This window comes from Rhinoderma darwinii, chromosome 10, assembly GCF_050947455.1.
Source record: "Rhinoderma darwinii isolate aRhiDar2 chromosome 10, aRhiDar2.hap1, whole genome shotgun sequence".
Classification (NCBI taxonomy): Eukaryota; Metazoa; Chordata; class Amphibia; order Anura; family Rhinodermatidae; genus Rhinoderma; species Rhinoderma darwinii.
Genome location: NC_134696.1, coordinates 70,201,860 through 70,223,882, shown reverse-complemented (window position 1 = coordinate 70,223,882; position 22,023 = coordinate 70,201,860). Strand labels below are relative to the sequence as shown.

At 45.5% G+C, this 22,023-nt stretch overlaps 1 protein-coding gene across 1 annotated transcript in view; it reads left to right on the top strand.

The window, feature by feature from the left end:
* Positions 1–20,340, top strand: part of LOC142661484 (NXPE family member 1-like) — a 310,202-nt gene extending 289,862 nt beyond the window's left edge. Inside the window, exons 5-6 of the mRNA XM_075838885.1 lie at positions 15,655–15,873; positions 19,212–20,340. Of these exons, the coding sequence (XP_075695000.1) occupies positions 15,655–15,873; positions 19,212–19,750 (758 nt within the window). The 3' untranslated portion in view covers positions 19,751–20,340. The remainder of the gene's footprint in view (positions 1–15,654; positions 15,874–19,211) is intronic.
* Positions 20,341–22,023: the final 1,683 nt, after the last annotated feature.

The following is a 22,023-nucleotide window of genomic DNA, read 5'->3' as shown; positions in this document are numbered from 1 at the left end:
GTCGTTGCAAGTAGGCAGGGACTGAGTGGCGGGTAGATTAGGGCTCACTTGTCTGTTTCCCTACCCCCATCATTACAGTTATAAATGCAATTTAACAGCAACATTGAATTCTTCTTTACATGACTTAAGAATTAGTAAAGAAAAAAAATGTACATTACATTAAACATTAGAAAAATCAGATTGTTGGTAGGAACCACACAGATCTCGTGAATGAGGAGGACACACACCTTGGTTTCAGTGACCTTTAAGCACATTGTAGTAAACAGGTGTGCCTTTCATATGCATTTTCTTTAATGTTCTTCACAATTATAAATGATTGAGTCTATTTATCTTCCAAATAATTTTTGGGACACACCTAACCAAGGTAGTACATTATGGTTACGACATACTTTGTTTCAATTAGAGCTATTAAAGAGGACCTGTCACTAGGACATTGAAAGTGTCACCCTACTGACAGGTCCTCTTTGAATCCACATCATTGCATATTAATGGTGCAGGATTGTTCGGTGTCTGCTGTCACAGGCTGCCGGGCACCCAAGGTAGAAGACAGGTGGTCAGGCGCAGGAGGGAGCTGCTAGGTCTTAATCACGTCTTTGGTTTAACATATAGAAACGGTATAGCTGTATATTGTAAGTACTAAACAAGGCTTATACATCGGACCTGAACAGTTGACAACCTGGTGTAAATAATTCCTAGAAAATAAGGTGTGCCATTTTTTTTTAAACTGTTAGGGTAAGTTCACACGTAGCGTAAATACTGCAGATTTTCAGCAATGGATTTTGTTGTGGAAAATCCGCAGCACAATACAGTACCTGCAAAGTGGATGAGATTTGAACAAAACCCAACCACATGCTGCGTAAATGCTGAGCGGAAAAGACGCTCAGAAATTGACTTGTGGTGCGTTTCAATTCTGTTTACGTAAGTGCTTATGTGTATCGGGTTTTCCCCAATGGGGAGGTAAAACACGCAACAAATAGCAGATGTTGCAGGGTTTTATTGAGGCGGAAAAGTAGCGATTCCACCGCCAAAAAACGCAACTTAGAAAAAAAAATCTTATACTTATATTCTGTGTTTCTTCATCCAGGCCAGCATCCTGGGATAACGTTTTATCCCATGTGACTGCTGCAGCCAATCATAGGCTGTTGCGGTCACATGGGTTGAAACGTCACCCCAGGGCTGCAGAACGTCATGATGTCAGAGGGACGCATCGCCATAGTAAGTATCCATTTTTTTTTTCAGTTTTCCGCAGTGGACATTACGGCCGAAACACTGCACCACAATTTGGTGCGGTTTTTCGGCCAGAGTTACATGTGGCGCACAGGGTGGATACGATGTGTGCTTTTATGCAGTGTATCCGCCCTGAGTGAACATACCCTAAGGGTATGTTCACACGCCCTATTTACGGACGTACATTGGGCGTTTTACAACTCGAATTCCGTCCGAAAATACGGCTCCAAACCGCCGGCAAACATCTGCCCATTGAAATCAATGGGGTTACGATGTACTGTGCACACCGGCTGTTTTTTTACGCGCCGCTGTCAAAAGACAGCGCGTAAAAAGACGCCCGCGTCAAAGAAGTGCATGTCACTTCTTGAGACGTAATTGGAGCCGTTTTTCATTGGCTCCATTGAAAAACAGCTCCAATTACGTTCGTAATTGCCGCCACGAAAAAAGCGAGTACGAGCAATTACGTCTGAAATTCAGGAGCTGTTTTCTCCTGAAAACTGCTCCGTAATTTCAGCCGTAATGGACGCTGCCGTGTGAACATACGCTTACAAGATTTGCGACTTTTACGGTGTAATAGCAGCGATTACACAGTAAAGTCGCAACTCTGGGGTAAAAAAAAACGTACTTACCCAGAAGGCTTTACTTCTTCCTGTAGTCTGGCCTCCTGGGTTGACGTTTCATCCCATGTGACCGCTCCAGCCAATCACAGGCTGCAGCATCACATGGCCTGCAACGTCATCGTAGGAGGCCGGACTATGCGCAGAGAAGAGGAAGGGGTTAAGTATTGAAGTTTTTTTTTCGAGCGGTGCCTTCCGCAGCAGAAATTCAGTCCGAAAAACTGCACCACAATGTGTGTGATTTTTCGGACGGAAGGTGCTGCTGGTTCCAGGTCGGATAAGCTGCATGATTTCTACGCAGCGTATCCGACCCGTGGGAACCCGACCTAAGTTTATGTTCCTACAGCCAGTCACAGAAATCTACAGAAAACGGGGCATTTTTGCTGTGCATTTTGCTGAGGATTTAGTGTCATGTATTGATTATAGCAAACTTTATGCGCACCTGCGGATTTTCTTCGGTTTTTATGGCAATTCCGCTGTGGAATCGCTTTTCAAACCACAACACCACTCAAGTTGCAATTTTTACTGCAGAATATATGATCCCATTGAAGTCCATGGGCCAAACACGCAGCATCTCTGCACAGCATATGCAACATAAATTGACATGCTACAGAATTGAAAGTCGCACAAACAGAACACTTGCCGCACGACTTTTCTGCAACTGCATCACTGTAAATGATGCAGAATTTTCGCACAGAATTTGGGAGTGGAAATTCTGTAGTGTTTAGGCCAGGATCACATATGCAGTTTTGATGCAGTTTTCGTGGCAGTTATTCACGCAGTTTTTTGAGCCAAAGCCAGAAGTGGATCGAAAAGGAAGGAAAGGTAAGAAGAACACCTCAGATGCTGCAGTCGCGATTGACAGCAGCATTTGAGGGGTTAAACAACTAGGAACAGCGCAATCACTGCTCCCGGCTGTTAGGCCTTATTTACACGAACGTGTTTCACGGCCGTGATACACGCGTGAAAATCACGCGCGTCACACGGACCTGTGTAACTCAATGGGGCAGTTCAGACAGTCCATGAGTTTCACGCATGAAGTAAATGGGTGCGTGAAAACTGTGCACGGCACACGGACGCACTTCCGTGTGCCGCTCGTAACTCGCGCTACAGTTGTTAAATAAATGAAGGAAGAAAAAAAAGCACCACATTCATTGCAGTTTCTAAGCATCAAAACCGTGTGTCATAAGGATGGCATACACGTGAAAGTCACGCACCAAACACTTATGACTCATGGAACTGCAACGCGCAAAAAACGCAGCGTTCGTGTGAATTTCGCCTTAGTCCCAGGTGTCGGCTTTAAAATACAACCGTAATCCGCAGCATGTGGAGCACGCTCCAAACATCACCCCTCGCACCCGGACGTAATAGCACGTCATGGTGCGCGAAGGTGTTAAGCAAACTGCAGTAATGACAAAGCAAAAAAGGAACCGTCTTTTAGTAATAAAATGGTGCTCTATTATTTTATATAAACAGGATTTACCAGTTTTTCTGTAAAACTTCGCAGCGTATACGACCCGTGGGAACCTAAAGGCAGGAGACCCTGCAGATTTTCTGCAATAGAAAATCTGCAGCGGAATCTCAAAAAAAAATGGAGGTAAATAAGTCACAGAAATCGACAGCAAACAGGGCATTTTTGCTGGGCATTTTGCTATGGATTTAGTGTCATGTACTGATTATAGGAAACTTTATGTGCACCTACGGATTTTCTTCAGTTTTTACTGCAATTCCGCAGAAAGCCAAGTGTTGACTTTTGCGGCGAGTTTCGCAACTCACGCAAAAAAATAATATCATATTTACGCAGTTTGGCCCCTTGGGATGACGTTTCATCCCATGTGACCGCTGCAGCCAATCACAGGCTACAGCATCACATGGCCTGCAACGTCATCTTAGGAGGCTGTGCTACACGCAGAAATGGGTATGAATATGAATGTTTTTTTCCCCAGTACTGCATTTCGCAGCTGAACTTCCGTTCTAAACACCATGGTTTTTTGGACCGTGGTGCAGTTTTTTGGACAGAAATTGCTGCGGGTTCCAGGTCGGATACGCTGTCGTTTTTACGCAGCATATCCGTACGGTGGGAACCTGGCCTTATACTCATCAGGCTAACTCTCCTGACAAGGCTGAATTTGCACACAGCGCTTTGCTACGTTTTTGTACGTTTTTTGTGGCGTTTTTAATGGCGTTATATAATACAATTTTTATTTTTACCAGCTGTTACATTATAGTCAATGGTAAAAAATGTGTTTTTGGTTTGTGGCGTTTTTGAGGCAATTTTGTGGTCAGTGGTGTTTTTTTTACAAACGAAGCATGCTTTGAGTGTGGAATTTTTTCAGGCATTTTTCCCATAGGCTTCTCTATAGGGGCACATTCAAACGTGGCAGAATTGCTGTTGAATTCCACTGCGGACAGTCTGCAGTGGAAATCTGCAGCAGCTGTTTTTTTTCATAGATTTCTACGAAACTTATCATGGCCGATGGCCCGCAGCTTTCAGCTGCATCGCTGGGTCTCTTAAGTGATCCAACAATGCAGCACTAGCAGCCAGGGGCGTCAGTAAGGACTAAAAGTTGTGTGCGTGTATGTATATGTGTATATATATATATATATATATATATATATATATACGAACGTTCAAAAGTTTAGGGTCACTTTGAAATTTCCTTATTTTTGAAAGAAGAGCACAGTTTTTTTCAATGAAGATAACATAAAATTAATCAGAAATACACTCTATACATTGTTAATGTGCTAAATGACTATTCTAGCTGCAAACGTCTGGTTTTTAATGCAATATCTACATAGGTGTATAGAGGCCCATTTCCAGCAACCATCACTCCAGTGTTCTAATGGTACATTGTGTTTGCTAACTGTGTTAGAAGGCTAATGGATGATTAGAAAACACTTGAAAACCCTTGTGCAATTATGTTAGCACCGCTGTAAACAGTTTTGCTGTTTAGAGGAGCTATAAAACTGACCTTCCTTTGAGCTAGTTGAGAATCTGGAGCATTACATTTGTGGGTTCGATTAAACTCTCAAAATGGCTAGAAAATGGCTAGAAAAAGAGAGCTTTCATGTGAAACTCGACAGTCTATTCTTGTTCTTAGAAATGAAGGCTATTCCATGCGAGAAATTGCCAAGAAACTGAAGATTTCCTAAAAGGTGTGTACTACTCCCTTCAGAGGACAGCACAAACAGGCTCTAACCAGAGTAGAAAGAGAAGTGGGAGGCCCCGCTGCACAACTGAGCAACAAGACAAGTACATTAAAGTCTCTAGTTTGAGAAATAGACGCCTCACAGGTCCTCAACTGGCAGCTTCATTAAATAGTACCCGCAAAACACCAGTGTCAACGTCTACAGTGAAGAGGCGACTCCGGGATGCTGGCCTTTAGGGCAGAGTGGCAAAGAAAAAGCCATATCTGAGACTGGCTAATAAAAGGAAAATATTAATATGGGCAAAAGCACACGGACATTGGACAGAGGAAGATTGGAAAAAAGTGTTATGGACAGACGAATCGAAGTTTGTCTTGTTTGGATCACACAGAAGAACATTTGTGAGACGCAGAACAACTGAAAAGATGCTGGAAGAGTGCCTGACGCATTTGTCAAGCATGGTGGAGGTAATGTGATGGTCTGGGGTTGCTTTGGTGATGGTAAAGTGGGAGATTTGTATAAGGTAAAAGGGATTTTGAATAAGGAAGGCTATCACTCCATTTTGCAACGCCATGCCATACCCTGTGGACAGTGCTTGATTGGAGCCAATTTCTTCCTGCAACAGGACAAGGACCCAAAGCACACCTCCAAATTATGCAAGAACTATTCAGGGAAGAAGCAGGCAGCTGGTATTCTATCTGTAATGGAGTGACCAGCGCAGTCACCAGATCTCAACCCCATAGAGCTGTTGTGGGAGCAGCTTGACCATATGGTACGCAAGAAGTGCCCATCAAGCCAATCCAACTTGTGGGAGTGGCTTCTGCAAGCATGGGGTGAAATTTCTCCCGAGTACCTCAGCAAATTAACAGCTAGAATGCCAAAGGTCTGCAATGCTGTAATTGCTGCAAATGGAGCATTCTTTGACGAAAGCAAAGTCTGAAGGAGAAAATTATTATTTGAAATAAAATCATTATTTCTAACCTTGTCAATGTCTTGACTATATTTTCTAGTCATTTTGCATTTGATAAATATAAGTGTGAGTTTTCATGGAAAACACTAAATAGTCTGGGTGACCCCAAACTTTTGAACGGTAGTGTATATATATATATATATATATATATATATATAGAGACAGCATATCTATAGCAATACGACCCTATAGCTATGGATAGCTTCCCACCCTGGTAATGCTAGCCCGCTGCTGCTGTGTTGTATCTGGCTGGTTACGGGGGAACCCCACATCGTGCTGTCCAGTTATTTATAAAAAAAAAATTACGTGGGTCCCCCCCATTTTTCATAACCAGCCAGATACAACACAGAAGCACCCTAGCATTACCAGGGTGGGAAGGGTCACTGTTTTTGGCCTTTCCCAGCATAATAATACCAGCCTGCGGCTGCCCTAGTGCCCGTCCGTCACTACAGATGGTCAGGTACTGGATCGTACCCGGCTCTTCCTGGCACCCCTGGTGGTGGTGGGTACCGGAGTAATAATAGGGGTTAGTGTCAGCCTTCTCCCCGGCTAACACTAAGCCCCACCTTAGTAATGAATGCTGTCAATCAGTCAGCGTTCATTGGTAAGGTGGCAGCGATAAAGTTTAAAAAAAATCCAAAGACATAGAAAAAATAGATTTATTGAAATAAACCCCCCCCAAACAACCCTCATTAACCATTTTATTGAGAATAAAAAATCCGTCATTGAAGTAGTCCTCGAAATCCGACGTAGTCCAATGACCGAACCTGTAAAAAAAACACTAAAAAAAACATTAGTAAGGGCTTGTTCCCATCACTGCTGCCCTTCAATTGAGGGGTTCCGTCGGGTTAACCCCGCAACAGAAAGGCAAACTGAAGCCTCAGCTTCCGTTTCCCTCACCAACGATCTCCATGGTGACAGAAACATTGCTAAAGCCGTTTGTCACCGCGGTGGCAGGGTTCCGTTGTTTTGCTTTGTCGACTGCGCTATTGATTCCGCCAAAACAACGGAACCCGTTCACAACAGTGACAAACGGAAACCATTAGCAAAGTTTCCATCACCATTGAGATCAATGGTGCTGCAAACGGAAGCTAAGGTTTCTGTTTGACTTTCTGTTGAGGTTAACCCGACGAAACCCCTCAACGGAAGGGCAGCGGTGATGTGAACAGGGCCTTAGATGCAGGGCCCATGTGCATGTGTGATACTGTTTGTTGGACCCTTTATCTAAGTCTAAGGTAGGCTTAGATACAGGGTCCAGTAGACAGTAATCTCATACAGAAATGGCCGGACACAACATAAAATATAGGAATGCATATAGGAAGGGTGAAGGCCAGGTTCGCGCCATTCACGCCCCAAGAAAGCAGGTTAGCCCTTGTCATACAGGACTGACCGGAGGCACGATGCAGGCCCTGATGGAGCAAGTGCGGCAGGCTGTGGCGGAGCGGGGTATGGCCTGGCTTGAGGAAGAGCTCGGGAGGACAGGTCCGGCGGTCTCGGAGCAGGGGCTGTCTGCAGGGCTAGAGGAGGCAGCGGGAACGAGTGCGGCCGGGATGCAGGAATCGGCAAGGGAGTCGTCATCCCCCCTCCAGCGTTCACGGCGGGTGCGGCCTCCAGAGCGCCTTAGCCCGGACGCTTTACCTAGGGCTCGGCGCAGGCTTGGGAGCCCCTCGAGGGACCCTTCGGGCCGGGCTTCCGCTTCCACCACTAGGGGACGGAGGTCCCGGTCCGGGAGGAATCCCGGTCGCCGGTCGGGCCCTTCGGAGAGAGGAGGGCAGGATGCCAGGCTGGAGGGACAGCCTCCCGTCTCCAGGTCGACACCTCGTGGATCTACGGCGGGCCGATCTGGCGATGTACCAGTCGGGCGGCCCGCCTGTCAGCTGGATGACGTCCCTGGACAGTCACGCAGGCCACAATCGGTGGTGCTGCAGAGGCGGAGGGAGGAGGAAGCAGTGGAGGGAGAGCGGAGGTCGGGACGGCCCCGGACGACGTGTGGCGATTCCGAGGTCCCGGACGGTGGATACGGCTGTAGAGCCTGCGGCGCGGCATCAGGCCCTAGATGTCCGGAGGTGGGTGAAGACAGAAGTGTGCCGATGGAGGATGGTCGTCGTGGGGGTCCCGTCGCCCCGGCTGGTGGGAATTCAGCGCTCACGCAGTCCGGTGAGTCACTCTCACCGTTGCATACGTTTCCAGCTATATTTAGATCCCCAGGGGTTGGTGGGGGTTCACAGGGGGAGGCAGTTAGAGATGTTGAAAATAGTGGGTTGATGTCTACTGATAGGGGAGGGGGGGAGATGTTCAGGAATTGCTTGGCTGTGTAAAGGCGTTGCTAGCGCGTTGTGAGGGGGGCAGGTTGCCCGCTACATCCCCGGTCGCAGCGTGGGTCCCTGCAGCGGGGGGGGGGGCGGAGAAACAGAGCACCCCCTGAGGGTGGTTCCCATGGTGGTGGTCAGGGGGGTGACGGTTGCGGTTCAGACTGACAAGGATAAGGATGTGGATAGTGTGAGGTTAGATGATAAAGCAAAAGGCGAAGAGTGTACGTTTGTTTTGAGGGGTTGTTGGGGGCACATTTAAAGCCTGAAGTAAATAGGTTCCCGGTTCACCCGGACAGCCAGCGGCTATTAGGGTTTTACTGGGAGGGGGCTTACTATATGGATCGGTGTCTCCCAATGGGTTGCTCTGTGTCTTGCGCTTACTTCGAGGCGTTCAGTTCGTTCCTGGAATGGGTAATCCATGAAGTGGCGGGGTTAGAGTCGGTCATCCATTATTTAGATGACTTCCTGTGTGTGGGCCCATCGGGTTCGGGGGTGTGCGCTAATTTGCTGGGGGCATCCAGTGGGTCGCCCATCGTTTTGGGGTTCCGTTATCCCCAGAGAAGACTGTAGGTCCCAGCACTTGTATAGTTTTTCTCGGCATTACCCTGGATTTGGTGGCAATGGAATGCCGACTTCCTAGTGATAAGTTGGATGCGCTGCGATTGGAGGTGAGCAGGACCGGACGGCTTCGTAAGATTCAGCTGCGGGATTTGCAGTCGTTATTAGGGAAACTTAATTTTGCTTGCCGGATAATGCCCATGGGCAGAGTTTTTTGCAGGAGGTTGGCGTCAGCGAAGGCGGGGGTTAGAGCCCCACACCATTTTGTGCGGTTGACACGGGAGCATCGGGATGATTTGGCAGTTTGGAGGGAGTTTTTACATTTGTATAATGGGAAGTCATTACTTATCTCGCCAGTGGTGGATAATGGTCAATGGGAATTGTTTACAGATGCTTCAGGTAGCGAGGGGTTCGGTATATATTGTAAAGGACAATGGTGCGTGGGGCAGTGGCCGTGTGAATGGGTATCTTTGGGACTGGTTCGTAATCTTGTACTTCTGGAAGTCTTCCCGATTGTGGTGGCGGTGGAAATTTGTCGGGAGCGTTTTCGAAATAGCAAGGTGCGGTTCCACTGTGATAACATGGGGGTGGTGGTGGCAATGAATAATGTATCGGCGTCTTCCCCCCCGGTGGTTAGGTTGTTGCGGCGTCTGGTGTTGCGATGTTTGTCACTCAATGCTTGAATTGTTGCGGTTCATGTTCCGGGGGTGCAAAATGACATTGCGGATTCTCTCTCTCGCCTACAGTGGGAGCGGTTTCGTCTGTTGGCACCGGAGGCGGATCTGGAAGGGGTCACGTTCCCGAAACGGCTTTGGGACTTGGTTTGCGAGCAGTAGGAGGTTTAATTAAGTCCTCTCTAGCACCTGGCACATGGTTGGCGTACGACGCGGCGTGGAAGGACTGGGTGTCGTGGTTAGCAGGTTTGCCTGAAGTCGGGTCTACGGAGGAACAGGTGGTAGCTTTGTTGGGCTTCTTGGGTCAGGTATCGGTAGAAGGCTGGTCGGTGTCTAAGGTGAATCGTTTTATTTCAGCTTTGGCCTTTGGTTTTGAACTAAGGGGGTTGGTGGACTTGACAAAGGATTTCTTGATTGTTCAGGCTTTAAAGGGATTTCGAAAAAAGGGGGCGGGGTGGCCGGACGGCCGTCGCCCGGTTTCTTTCGCGCTTTTGGAGCAGTTAGGTGACGTATTGGGGAGGGTGTGTTTTTCGGGCTTTGAAGTAGCATTGTTTCAGCTGGCTTTTTCGTGGGCGTTTTTTGGAGCTTTACGGGTGGGTGCTGGTTGCCCCCAGCAAGCAGAGAGCGGGGGGTTTGCAATCGGAAGATGTACTAGGAGGCGGGGAGAGAGTGGAATTTTGGGTGAGGCGGTCAAAAACGGATCAAGGGGGTAAGGGTAAACGGGTGGTGCTGGGGGCAGTGGCGGGGGCAGGCATGTGCCCGATGAGATGTTTTGCGTGGTACGCCGCACTAAAAAGGAGTAGTGGGGGGCCGCTGTTATGTCATAAGGATGGTTCCTTCTTGTCACGATGCCAGTTCACAGTGGTTTTCCGTAGGTGTTTGGAGGTGTTGGGGTTGGACAAGGCTGTTTACTCACCACACTCTTTTCGTATTGGGGCAGCTACGGAAGCTGCGTCATGGGGTCTGGGGCCTGAGGTGGTGAAGTGCATAGGTCGTTGGGATTCTGTGAGGTATAAGTCATACGTGCGTCTCCAATTCATGTGATTTGCGAAAACGGCTGTGGCAGAAAGGGGGTTGTTTGCTCCTTTCTCTTCTTCATACCCCCCCTCTTTTTTCTCCTCGATCTGTCTTGTCATTCCGCATTCCTCGTCTCTTAATTCTATTTCCCGTTTGTGTCATCTTTGTTATTCTTCTTTTACAGGTGGCTCATCTGCACTGGTGTGGATAAGCGGACACTCGTATGTGAACTGGGGGGCTTTGAGGGCTGATGTTCGGCCGGATGGGCGGCAACTGGGGTTCCAAAGGGCATCGGTGGTGATACGGTGGCTGGGTACGCGCGGCATGGTGTGGAGCCGAGTTTTGCCGGATTTTCATCGGTATGCGCAGTTGGATCGGGTTCCTGATTTGTTGGTCCTTCATGTGGGGGGTAACGATTTAGGTACTCGTCCGTTTAGAGAACTAATTAGGGATGTCAAGTATGATCTACTCCGGCTGTGGTTCTGTTTTCCGAAGGTGAAGGTGATTTGGTTGGAAATTGTGCCGCGGAGTGTATGGCGAAATGCGCGTTCGGTAGAACGTATAAACAAGGCCCGGGTAAAAGTTAATCGGGCGGTCTCCAGCTTTGTGGTAAAAAATGTTTTTTTTTTTGTCAGGCACTATGATTTTGAGGATGGCCAAGGAAAATATTGGCTAGGTGATGGAGTACATCTGAATGCAGCGGGCATTGACCTTTGGGCTTTGCGTATTCAGGAAGGGATTGAACGCGCAATGATGGATGGTGGGGGCTCGCATACTTAAAGGTGGTTTAAGTATGCTCGTGGCGCGGATTGGGGGGTCCTTGGAGTTGGTGGTAATTTGAAGTGGGGGATTCATCAGAGGTATGGTCCCTAACAAGTACATAATTGCTCATGGATATGGGCGTATTTTGGCCTCCTACTGGGTGGTGTCCCGGGGAGTGGTTTTACATACTTGGCAAGCCAACTGCGGAGTAGAAAGGTGCCCCTGAGCCTGTAGGGAGACGGCTGGGGGTAAGTAGCTTTACAGGGGGCAGTTAGGCGCCAAAGTTTTGGAGCTCCAAGGACTTCCCTTTCCTAGTAATGTTATTTATAAAGTTATGTTTTATGTTCATGTAAATTTGTTAATAAAATGGCTGCTGTGGCCGAAATTTTCCAACCCACTGTCTCGTGTGTCTCACTGGGATGGGAGAGTGGCATGGAAGAGAGGAAGGGCCATGAAGCAGAAAATGGGGGTGGACGGTATTGAAGGGGAGTTTAAGCAAAAGGGTTCGAAAGAGGGGCGAGCTCTGTAAACCCATGGTCAAGTATAAGGTTACTGTCTGCAAGTCCCTAAACATTGATGGCCTCAGGATAGGCCATCAATAGGTGATGTGTCGGGGTCTGACTCCCGGGACCCCCGACAAACAGCTGTTTTTTAGGGGGTGCAGCCGCTCGTACGAGCGATGCTACCCCTTCATTTCCGTAACTCGCTCACACTGTGAATCGCTGACACGTCCGTGTCGGTGATTCAGTGTGAGAAAGTGACCGGAATGAAGGCGTAGTAGCGCTCGTACGAGCGGCTGCACCCCCTTCAAAACAGCTGTTTGGCGGGGGTCCCAGGTGTCGGACCCCAACCCATCAGCTTCAGCAAAACAGTACTTACCCTCCTCTTCAGCCACAGCGAAGATCCTCACAGCGCTGTGATGTCAGAACCTCCGCTCCACTCCGGAAAGAGGGAGGGTAAGTACTGTCAGTTACTATAGTAACAGGGGCCCATGTAGTTTATTAATACCAGTGTAGAATTTAGGTTTCAGTGCAGAATTTTCCCACAGCAGCATGCACATTATGTTGCAGAGAAACAGCGGATTTCAGCCTTCACAATGTAAAAGCTGAAACTGTGGCAAGTCCGCTGTGATATAGGTAACGTCTGAATTACCTGTCAAATATGAAAATGCTTCTGCAAATTCGCAACGAATCTGCAGCAACATTTTCAGCGGAAAAATTCTGCCATGTCTGAACCTGGACTTAACCCTAGGACTTAAAGAACGCCCCAAAAAAGTATGTAAAAATTGACACTTAAAAAACGCCAAAAAAATACTATAAAAAAACGCATGTTTTATTTTAATAACGCTACTGTTCTAAGAAGCATTTTTTTATGCAGTTTAAGACCCAGTTCACACAGTTTTTGGGCGCTGATTTTGATGAGGAAACCGCCAAAAAACGGCCGAACTCGTCTCCTATTGATTTTAATGGGAGGCAGAGGTGGTTTTGTTCCAGGGAATCAAGTAGGAAATCAATCAATAGGAGGCAGAAAATGCGTTATTCGCTGTGTTTTTTGCCCACATTCCTCAATGGCCCAGTGGTGAAAAACGCAGCCAAACTGTTCCCACATAGCATAAACGCTGCAAAGTTTCCTCAACGGAATTGTGTGCGGAAATTCCGCAGTATTTACAGTAAAAGCAAAATGAATGAACTTTATAAAATCTCAGGCCCTAGCTGCGGAAAAAAAACGCAGCGTAACCGTTAAAAAACGGTGTGTAATTTAAATCCGCAGCATGTCAATTTATGAAGCGTTTTCTTTGCTTTTCTGTTGCGGATTCTCCCCATTGAATTCAATGGGGATGCAAAACCTGCAACAGAAAGCCAGTGTTGCGACTTTTGAAGCAATTTCGCCGCAAAAATCACAACTCTGGAAAAAGAAAAATCATACTTAGGCCTCATGCACACGACCGTATTTTTTCCCACCCGTAAATACTGGCGTAAATACGGGTCCGGTGTCACACGTATTCGACCCGTTTTGCACCAGTATTTACGAACCCGTGCCCGTAAATATGGGTCCGGTGTCACCCGTATTCCACCGTATTTATGGGCAAGTTTTTTGGCGGCAAAATAGCACTGCACTAATCGGCAGCCCCTTCTCTCTATCAGTGCAGGATAGAGAGAAGGGACAGCCCTTTCTGTAATAAAAGTTAAAGAAATTCATACTTACCCGGCCGTTGTCTTGGTGACGCGTCCCTCTCTTCACATCCAGCCCGACATCCCTGGATGACGCGGCAGTCCATGTGACCGCTGCAGCCTGTGATTGACCTGTGATTGGCTGCAGCGGTCACATGGCCTGAAACGTCATCCAGGACGTCGGGCCGGATGTCGAGAGGGACGCGTCACCAAGGCAACGGGCGGGGGACCGGACTGGAGGAAGCAGGAAGTTCTCGGTAAGTATGAACGTCTTTTATTTTTATTTTTTAAAGGTTTATTCTGATCGGTAGTCACTGTCCAGGGTGCTGAAAGAGTTACTGCCGATCAGTTAACTCTTTCAGCTCCCTGGACAGTGACTATTTACTGACGTCGCTTAGCAACGCTGCCGTAATGACGGGTGCACACATGTAGCCACCCGTCATTACAAGAGCTCCATAGACTTCTATGGACTGTCTGTGCCGTTATTACGGCCTGAAATAGGACATGTTCTATCTTTTTCAACGGCACGGGCACCTTCCCGTGAGAAAACGGGAAGGCACCCGTCGCCAATAGAAGTCTATCAGCCCGTTATTACGGGTCGTAATTACGACCCGTAATAACGGGAGTTTTTACGGTCGTGTGCATGAGGCCTTACCCAGAATGCCTTCCTTCTTCCTGCAGTCCGGCCTCTTGTGATGACGTTTCATCCCATGTCACCACTGCAGCCAATCACAAGGCTGCAGTGTCACATGGCCTGCAACGTCATCTTAGGAGGCTGAACGCAGAGAAGAGGGTAAGTATCAAAGTTTTTTGGTTTTTTTTCAAGTGCTGCATCCTGCAGCTCAGATTCCGTCGAAAAACCGCACTACAATGTTGTGCAATTTTTCAGACGGAAGGTGCTGCTGGTTCCCGAAGTGTTTTTCTTGTAAGTTATGTGTATGGTTCTGTAGTAGACCTTTCCCCTCACAAACTATATGCTGGGCATTTTTGCTCTCTGTCTGTGATACGGTATTTTAGGATGATCCATCCACTGTATTTGTAAGTGTATATATTTAATAAAGATTAATATTTTTCATGAGATTCTGAGCAGAGTTTATATGTTATTGAGAGCGTTCTCAGGTCACGAGTATTAGGAATATGTAGCTATTAGACTATTGATTGGTTATGTGTATGACATGCAGTTCTAGCAAACTTTTTTTAGAGTTCTGTCAATTTAGAGTACGCTGAAAATGTGTAATTACAAGTTAAAGGCTATGTACACCTTTGAAAACTATTTTTTTTAAAAGTGTATCAGTGTGATTGGTGCAACTTTGTAATGTATTTTTATTAAAAATGATTTGTACTTTTTCAGATACATCTGCTTTGTATCCTGGATACACAGCAGCTGTACTGTGCGCTGAAACCTGTATCCCTCAGGTCAGCGGGAATGACGGGCTAGGTGACAGCGAGTCCTGTGGGTCTCTGACATATAGGATCACATCTAAGTTATGAACTTAGGCTAAGTTCACACGACCATTATCTGCCGTTTTGGTCTCTTCTGTCAGAGGAAAAGATGGCCGAAAATCCAAACAGAAAGCATCGCTTTCATTTGAAATACCATTGTTTTCAATGGTAATTGATTTGTTTCAGTTGGATTCCGTTTGCCTCCATTCGCTAGGCTTCCATTTTTTTTATGGAAGGGCTGCAGACTGTCAAGTTAGAGTTTGCTACAATGGCAGTTGCATATGTTGGGGCTATAGGTTTAGTGTATATGTCGGGGAAAACAGCCTTACATATTAATAAAATGTACATAAATCATTTCTCCAACCCTTTAATATTTTGACATTTGAGCAGTGTTATCAGGTGAATTGGGATGAATGTAAGGGACATTATTTTAATCTGTATGACCATAAAGATTATATATAATTATTTTGGATCATATTTATATCATTAAAGGGTAAGTTGTTTTTGACTGTTAAATTAACCTATTGGAAAAAATATTTTTAATGGAGAGGGATCATACATGCACAGCCATTTCTACAATAAAAAGGACTGTTAGCGCCAGATCCCCATTAATTTGGCACTTGTCACATTCATAAACGTTTTGATGCATGTCCTTATTGATGCATGTCCTTATAGTATCCTTATAGTATGCCTTTGTATCTGTGATGCACATTTCTAATGCTAAGGAAAAAATAGCTGCTTCTTCTATCTATACAGGTTTGAGTTTACAGAAGAAAGAAAACTGCACAACTGGAATGGGCTTAGAATATCCCAGTGGATATGTCATGGAGGAAATCTGGTACCCCAAATCATGCACAATGAAAACCTATCACAATATGGAGGAAATGAACACATGCATGAAGGGGAAGTTCTTTTACATGTTTGGGGATTCGACAATGCATCAGTGGATTACATACTTTGAAAATAAGTTAAAAAGTAAGTGTTAAAGAGGCTCTGTCACCAGATTTTGCAACCCCTATCTGCTATTGCAGCAGATAGGCGCTGCAATGTAGATTACAGTAACGTTTTTATTTTTAAAAAACGAGCATTTTTGGCCAAGTTATAACCATTTTCGTATTTATGCAAATGAGGCTTGCAAAAGTACAACTGGGCGTGTTGAAAAGTAAAAGTACAACTGGGCGTGTATTATGTGCGTACATCGGGGCGTGTTTACTACTTTTACTAGCTGGGCGTTGTGTATAGAAGTGTCATCCACTTCTCTTCACAACGCCCAGCTTCTGGCAGTGCAGACACAGCCGTGTTCTCCAGAGATCACGCTGTGACGTCACTCACAGGTCCTGCATCGTGTCGGCACCAGAGGCTACAGATGATTCTGCAGCAGCATCGGCGTTTGCAGGTAAGTCGATGTAGCTACTTACCTGCAAATGCTGATGCTGCTGCAGAATCAACTGTAGCCTCTGGTGCCGACACGATGCAGGACCTGTGAGTGACGTCACAGATCTGCACTGCCAGAAGCTGGGCGTTCTGAAGAGAAGTGGATGATACTTCTCATCAGAAAGCCCAGCTAGTAAAAGTAGTAAACACGCCCCGATGTACGCACATAATACACGCCCAGTTGTACTTTTACTTTTCAACACGCCCAGTTGTACTTTTGCAAGCCTCATTTGCATAAATACGAAAATGGTCATAACTTGGCCAAAAATGCTCGTTTTTTAAAAATAAAAACGTTACTGTAATCTACATTGCAGCGCCGATCTGCTGCAATAGCAGATAGGGGCTGCAAAATCTGGTGACAGAGCCTCTTTAAACACTAGACCTCAATGTAGACAAAAAACATATAAACTGATCTAACATTGTAATTGTAAGGGTATGTTCACACGCAAACTCAAAAACGTCTGTACATGCAGAGCTGTTTTCAAGGGAAAACCGCTCCTGATTTTCAAACATTTTTTAAGCCACTCACGTTTTTTACGTCCGTTTTTGGAGCCGTTTTCAAAAACGTCTCCAAAAACATCTCAAGAAGTGACCTGCACTTCTTTTTCGTGGCCGTGTTTTTTACGCAGCCGTTTTTAAAAAACGGCCGCGTTAAAGAACGGCCCGTCGGAACAGAACGCCGTTTTTCCCATTGAAATCAATGGGCAGATGTTTGGAGGTGTTCTGCTTCCGATTTTTCGGAAGAAAAAACGGACGAAAATAGTCTGTGTGAACATACCCTTACACGTTTTTTCTATGAAAGCAGCAGCAAAGATGATGTGGAGCATTTTCTTAATATACTTGATAAATCTACAGTCTTCTTTCCTTTAGTACTAAACACAGTTTCCTTGCTCTCCAATGCAAATAATTTTTTGCTGCTTGGTGACTTACACTAGGGGTGAATTCTGATGTAATAGAAGAAATCCGCCACAGATTTTGTCACGAATCCAAGGCAAAATCTTAATGTGTTACATATGTATTTTGCCGCAGATTCACTGTAGTTTTTACCCTATAGATTGAACGGCTAAAATTTGCTTTAAAAATCTGCGATTTTTTTTTAGCAATGTAATGAGCATGCTGTGGATTTCAATAATACCTGACAGTAATGTAAATTGCAGAAAATTTGTGGTGAGGAATGCGCACCACAAATATTTGGCAAATCCGCCATGTCTGAACATGGCCTAATCGGCTGCTCTAAATGTGGCTCTTACTCAGGCCAGTGAAAACAGTGTAGAGCAGCATACAGATCAGCCCTCTAGTGGTAGCAACAGGCAGCAAAGATTTTTACAAGTGCGTGTGCATGTGCGTGTGTGTGTTTTGAGGAACACAGTAATGCCACTCTATACTGTACTATAGCAGTTGTACACCATAGCATAATCAAGTAAATTGGGAAGTCATCTATGCTGCTGATTGCAGTGGCAGCCTTACATGAAAGGCTTGTTTACACGTTGCTGTGTGATATATTACGTCTGCATGCATTCGTTTTACTGTAGTGGCTATATACTATACAGTAGTGATCAAGAGTTAAAATAGAATCCTTTGTAAAACCATGGTCACTAAGGCATACCGTATTCTGTTGTATACAAGCTGAAGCATTCTCTTCCTTATGCTTTTGTGTTATTTTGTTCTCCATTGCAGTACTAATTTGTTTTGTATTTAGAAGGCAACAACAGTGATGACATCAGAAACTGTTAACTTAAAGTGTACCTATTATTTTAGACAACTTCTGACATGTCATAGAGGCATGTTGGAAGTTGTCATAAGTGGGGTGCCAGTATCCCATGAATTACTAGAACAAGGGAGCTGCAGCTATCTTCTGAATGGAGCCCCACTCCACATTCATTATAGTGATCGGTGACACCCCAATAATGATATTTATCTATGGTATGTGAGAAGTTGTTAGAATTAATGGGTATACATGGTGCGGCCCTGCTTGTTAATAAGTTGACCTCTAAGGTGTGTTTTTTTCAAGCTGAATAAGCTTATTTTTTTTCTATCCTTTAATAGTAAGAGAGATCTCCCATCCCATTTTATAATTGAGTTGCTCACATTTGAACCATCTCCTTGTATATTGTTTAAATAATGCTCTACCTTTAGATAGTGCCCTACATATAGCTCTCCGTGTAGACAGTGCCCTACATATAGCCCCCTGTATATAGTGTCCCACATATAGCCCCCTGAAAATAGTGCCTCACATATAGCCCCACTGTATATAGTGCCTTACATAGCCCCCTATATAAAGTTCCCCACATATAGCCCACCACTCTAGATTTTGTCCAACATATATCCCTCCCCTCCTGTAAATAATATTACTATTTAAAAAAAACAAAAAACTTTACATGCTCACCTGATCCCGTTCCCACACCGCCCTGTAGCAATGCAGGCCTGCTCTCTTCTGAGCAGGTCTTCTGGGGCTGAACGATGCAAGTGTCACGATGACGTCATCACCCCGCTAGCATCGTTAAAAGTCGCTGATTGGCAGGGCAGGATAACTTCCCCCGTCAATCTGTGCCTTTGAACAATGGAAGCGGCGCGATGACGTGATGTGCGAAGAGCTGCATGCCAGCTGTACATCACAAAGCACAATGCCAAGCGTCAGATGGAGTGATGTAAAGCATGCCGCCACTGAACTCTGGAGCAGTGGAAATGTGTTTTGTGGCGGTTTTCTTGCAGTTTCCTAGGGTTTTTCTGCATATTTTCCGCAGCAAAATACGCAACATGTGCATGTAGTCTTAAGGTCCTGCCTGTTCAATTATGTGGCAAAATAACAACAAGATGTAATAAATTATGTAAGTGGTTTATGTCATTTTCACTAAACTTTTGTATTATTACTTTTTCAGCTTTAAAATTTCTTAATGTCTATGAAGATGGATGGGCACAAAAGCATTTAGGTGTGGACATTGAAAGGAATATTCAAGTTATGTGGAAGAGACATGGAAGGCCATTTGTGAATTTAGTCTTTGCTTCTCTCAGAGAAGAGCGCTCTATCCCACAGGAAATTGATCTTATTGGAGGCAACAAGAATACTGTGATTGCACTGAACATTGGAGTACATTTCAGACTATTCCCTCTCCATCACTATATCCGAAGACTCCTCAATATTCGCCGTGCTATAGAACGCCTCTTACTCAGAAGCCCACAAACAAAAGTTATCATTAAGACCGAGAATACAAGTGATATGGCAGCTGAGTATGAGGGAATGAGTGATTTCCATGCATATGTTCACTACTGGATAATGGAAATAGTCTTCAAAGACCTCAATGTTGGTTTTGTTAATGGTTGGGACATGACCACGGCATTTAATTCAAATCAAATCCATCCACCAGAACTCTATATAAGAAATGAGGTAAACATGCTGATGACATATATATGTACCTGAGCTCTAATATTGTTCCATTTAAGTCTATTTGTATTTTCCAGACACTATAAGGACTCATTCAGACAAGCATATAACTCATCCGTGTGACGGCCGTTAAACCAACTTCCATCACACGAACACATGTATTTCAATGGGGCCGTTCACATGGCCGTTGTTTCAACAGAGCGTGTGAAGGGTTAGTGGAAAAATAGGACATGTCCTACTTTCATGGGTTTTCACGCATCCCTCCATAGACTCTAGTCTATGAGGGATCTGTGATAACACGTCCCACAGGGGTGCACCTGGGACGTGAAAAACTGCAGTTTTTCCCATCCAAGGTTGCCCACGCTCCTCTGAATGTAGTCTAATTCACTTACTTTATGCGCATGCATCATGTACACAAATTTTATTCGCTAGATTTACAGTAGACTTAAAGGGGTTGTCCACTATTAGGGTATGTGCACATACAGTGTTATCAGCCATTCTTCGGGCCGTGAACTTCCCGAAAAAACTGCTGAAAAATCGGCGGGGCGTTTTTTACACGGCCGTTTTCTCAGAAAAACGGCCGCAAAAAAGAAGTGCATGTCACTTCTTCAGCCGTTTTTGGAGACACTTTTCATAGACTCTATAGAAGAACAGCTCCAAAAACGGCCGTGAAAAAAGTGAATTTGATTAAACAACGTCTGAAAATCACGAGCTGTTTTCCCTTGAAAACAGCTCCATATTTTCAGACGTTTTTTATTTTGTGTGTGCACATACCCTTAGAAAACCCTATCTGCTTTTTTCCATAGGGTAAGGCCACACGGAGCGGCCCTGACACGGTCACAACGCGGCTAACAACCGTGCCGTCACCATGTTCTGTGCGGCTGTCAAACAGCCTGTTAGTGGCCGCATGTTAACGCGGGTAAACCGTCCCTTTATCTGAAAAATCGTGCGGCCATGAATTAATACACCCTTTATGGCCGCACGATTTAGCAAATTACAACAACTTACCTCCTATTCATTCTCTATGGCAGCGCTGGAAAAAGCCGAACACTGCACCCGGCTATCTCTGGCGCTCCCATAGAGTATGAATGGAGCGGTAGTGCGCATGTAACCGGAATACCTCTTAATGAGGTATTTGTCAGCCGCTACCACATAGTGCCAGCCTGGTTGTTGGCCGCGTTGCGACCGTGTCAGGGCCGCTCCGTGTGGCAGTACCCATAAACAGCACCACACCTGTCCGTGGGATATGTATGGTATAAGGGTAAGGCCACAAGGTGCTCTGTAATGCTGCAGTTCTGTTGCGTTTTTAAAGGAAATAATTGATAGACATAGTTTTCACTGGTGTTGAAGTTTGTTAGGTGCTTCCTGTATATAGTTCATTACAATGCATTGCAGAACTGTTAGCAAAAACACAAGCAGTTCAGCAACAACTTTGGCAGCGCGGTTATTAACCACATGTGGTCAGACATTATGAAGATGCAGTTAACTGCACAAATAACACATTGTAATATAATAGCAGCAGTCTGTCCAAATTTCACCATTCACTTCTATTGAAAAATGACTTGCTGCAGTTTAAAAATGCAACATAAACACACCGTGACTTCACAATGTCATTAATGCCATTAATGTGGTTAATGACCGCTCTGCCAAAGTTGTTGCTGAACTGCTTGTGTTTTTGCTAACAGTTCTGCAATACATTGTAATGAACTATATACAAGAAGCACCTAACAATCTTCAACACCACTGAAAAGCATGTCCATCAATTATTTTTTCTTTTAGAAACGTAACAGAACTGCAGCATTACAGAGACGCAAGTTGACCGCATGCGGTTTTTAAACGCAACAAAATTGTGTCAACGACGCACCGTGTGGCCTTACCCTTACAATTCATCTCCATAAAACTGAATGAGGCTAAGCTGCAATACCATTTACAACCCGTGTACAGGAGAGTGGGGTTGTATGGCAGTATGTACAAGGGGGGAGGGTGGTTGTGTGGCACTATGTATAAGGGGAGAATGGGGTTGTATGGCACTATGTACAAAGGGGACGGGGGTTGTGTGGCACTATGCACAAGGGGGAGGGGGTTGTGTGGCACTATGTACAAGGGGGAGGGGGTTGTGTGGCGCTATGTACAAAAGGGGGGCTGTGTGTGGCGCTATCTACAGAGTGGCTGTGTGTGGTGCTATCTACAGGGGGCTGTATGTGGCGCTATCTACAGGGGGCTGTGTGTGGAGCTATCTACAGGGGGCTGTTTGTGTAGCTATCTACAAGGGGGCTGTGTGTGGAGCTATCTACAGGGGGCTGTGTGTG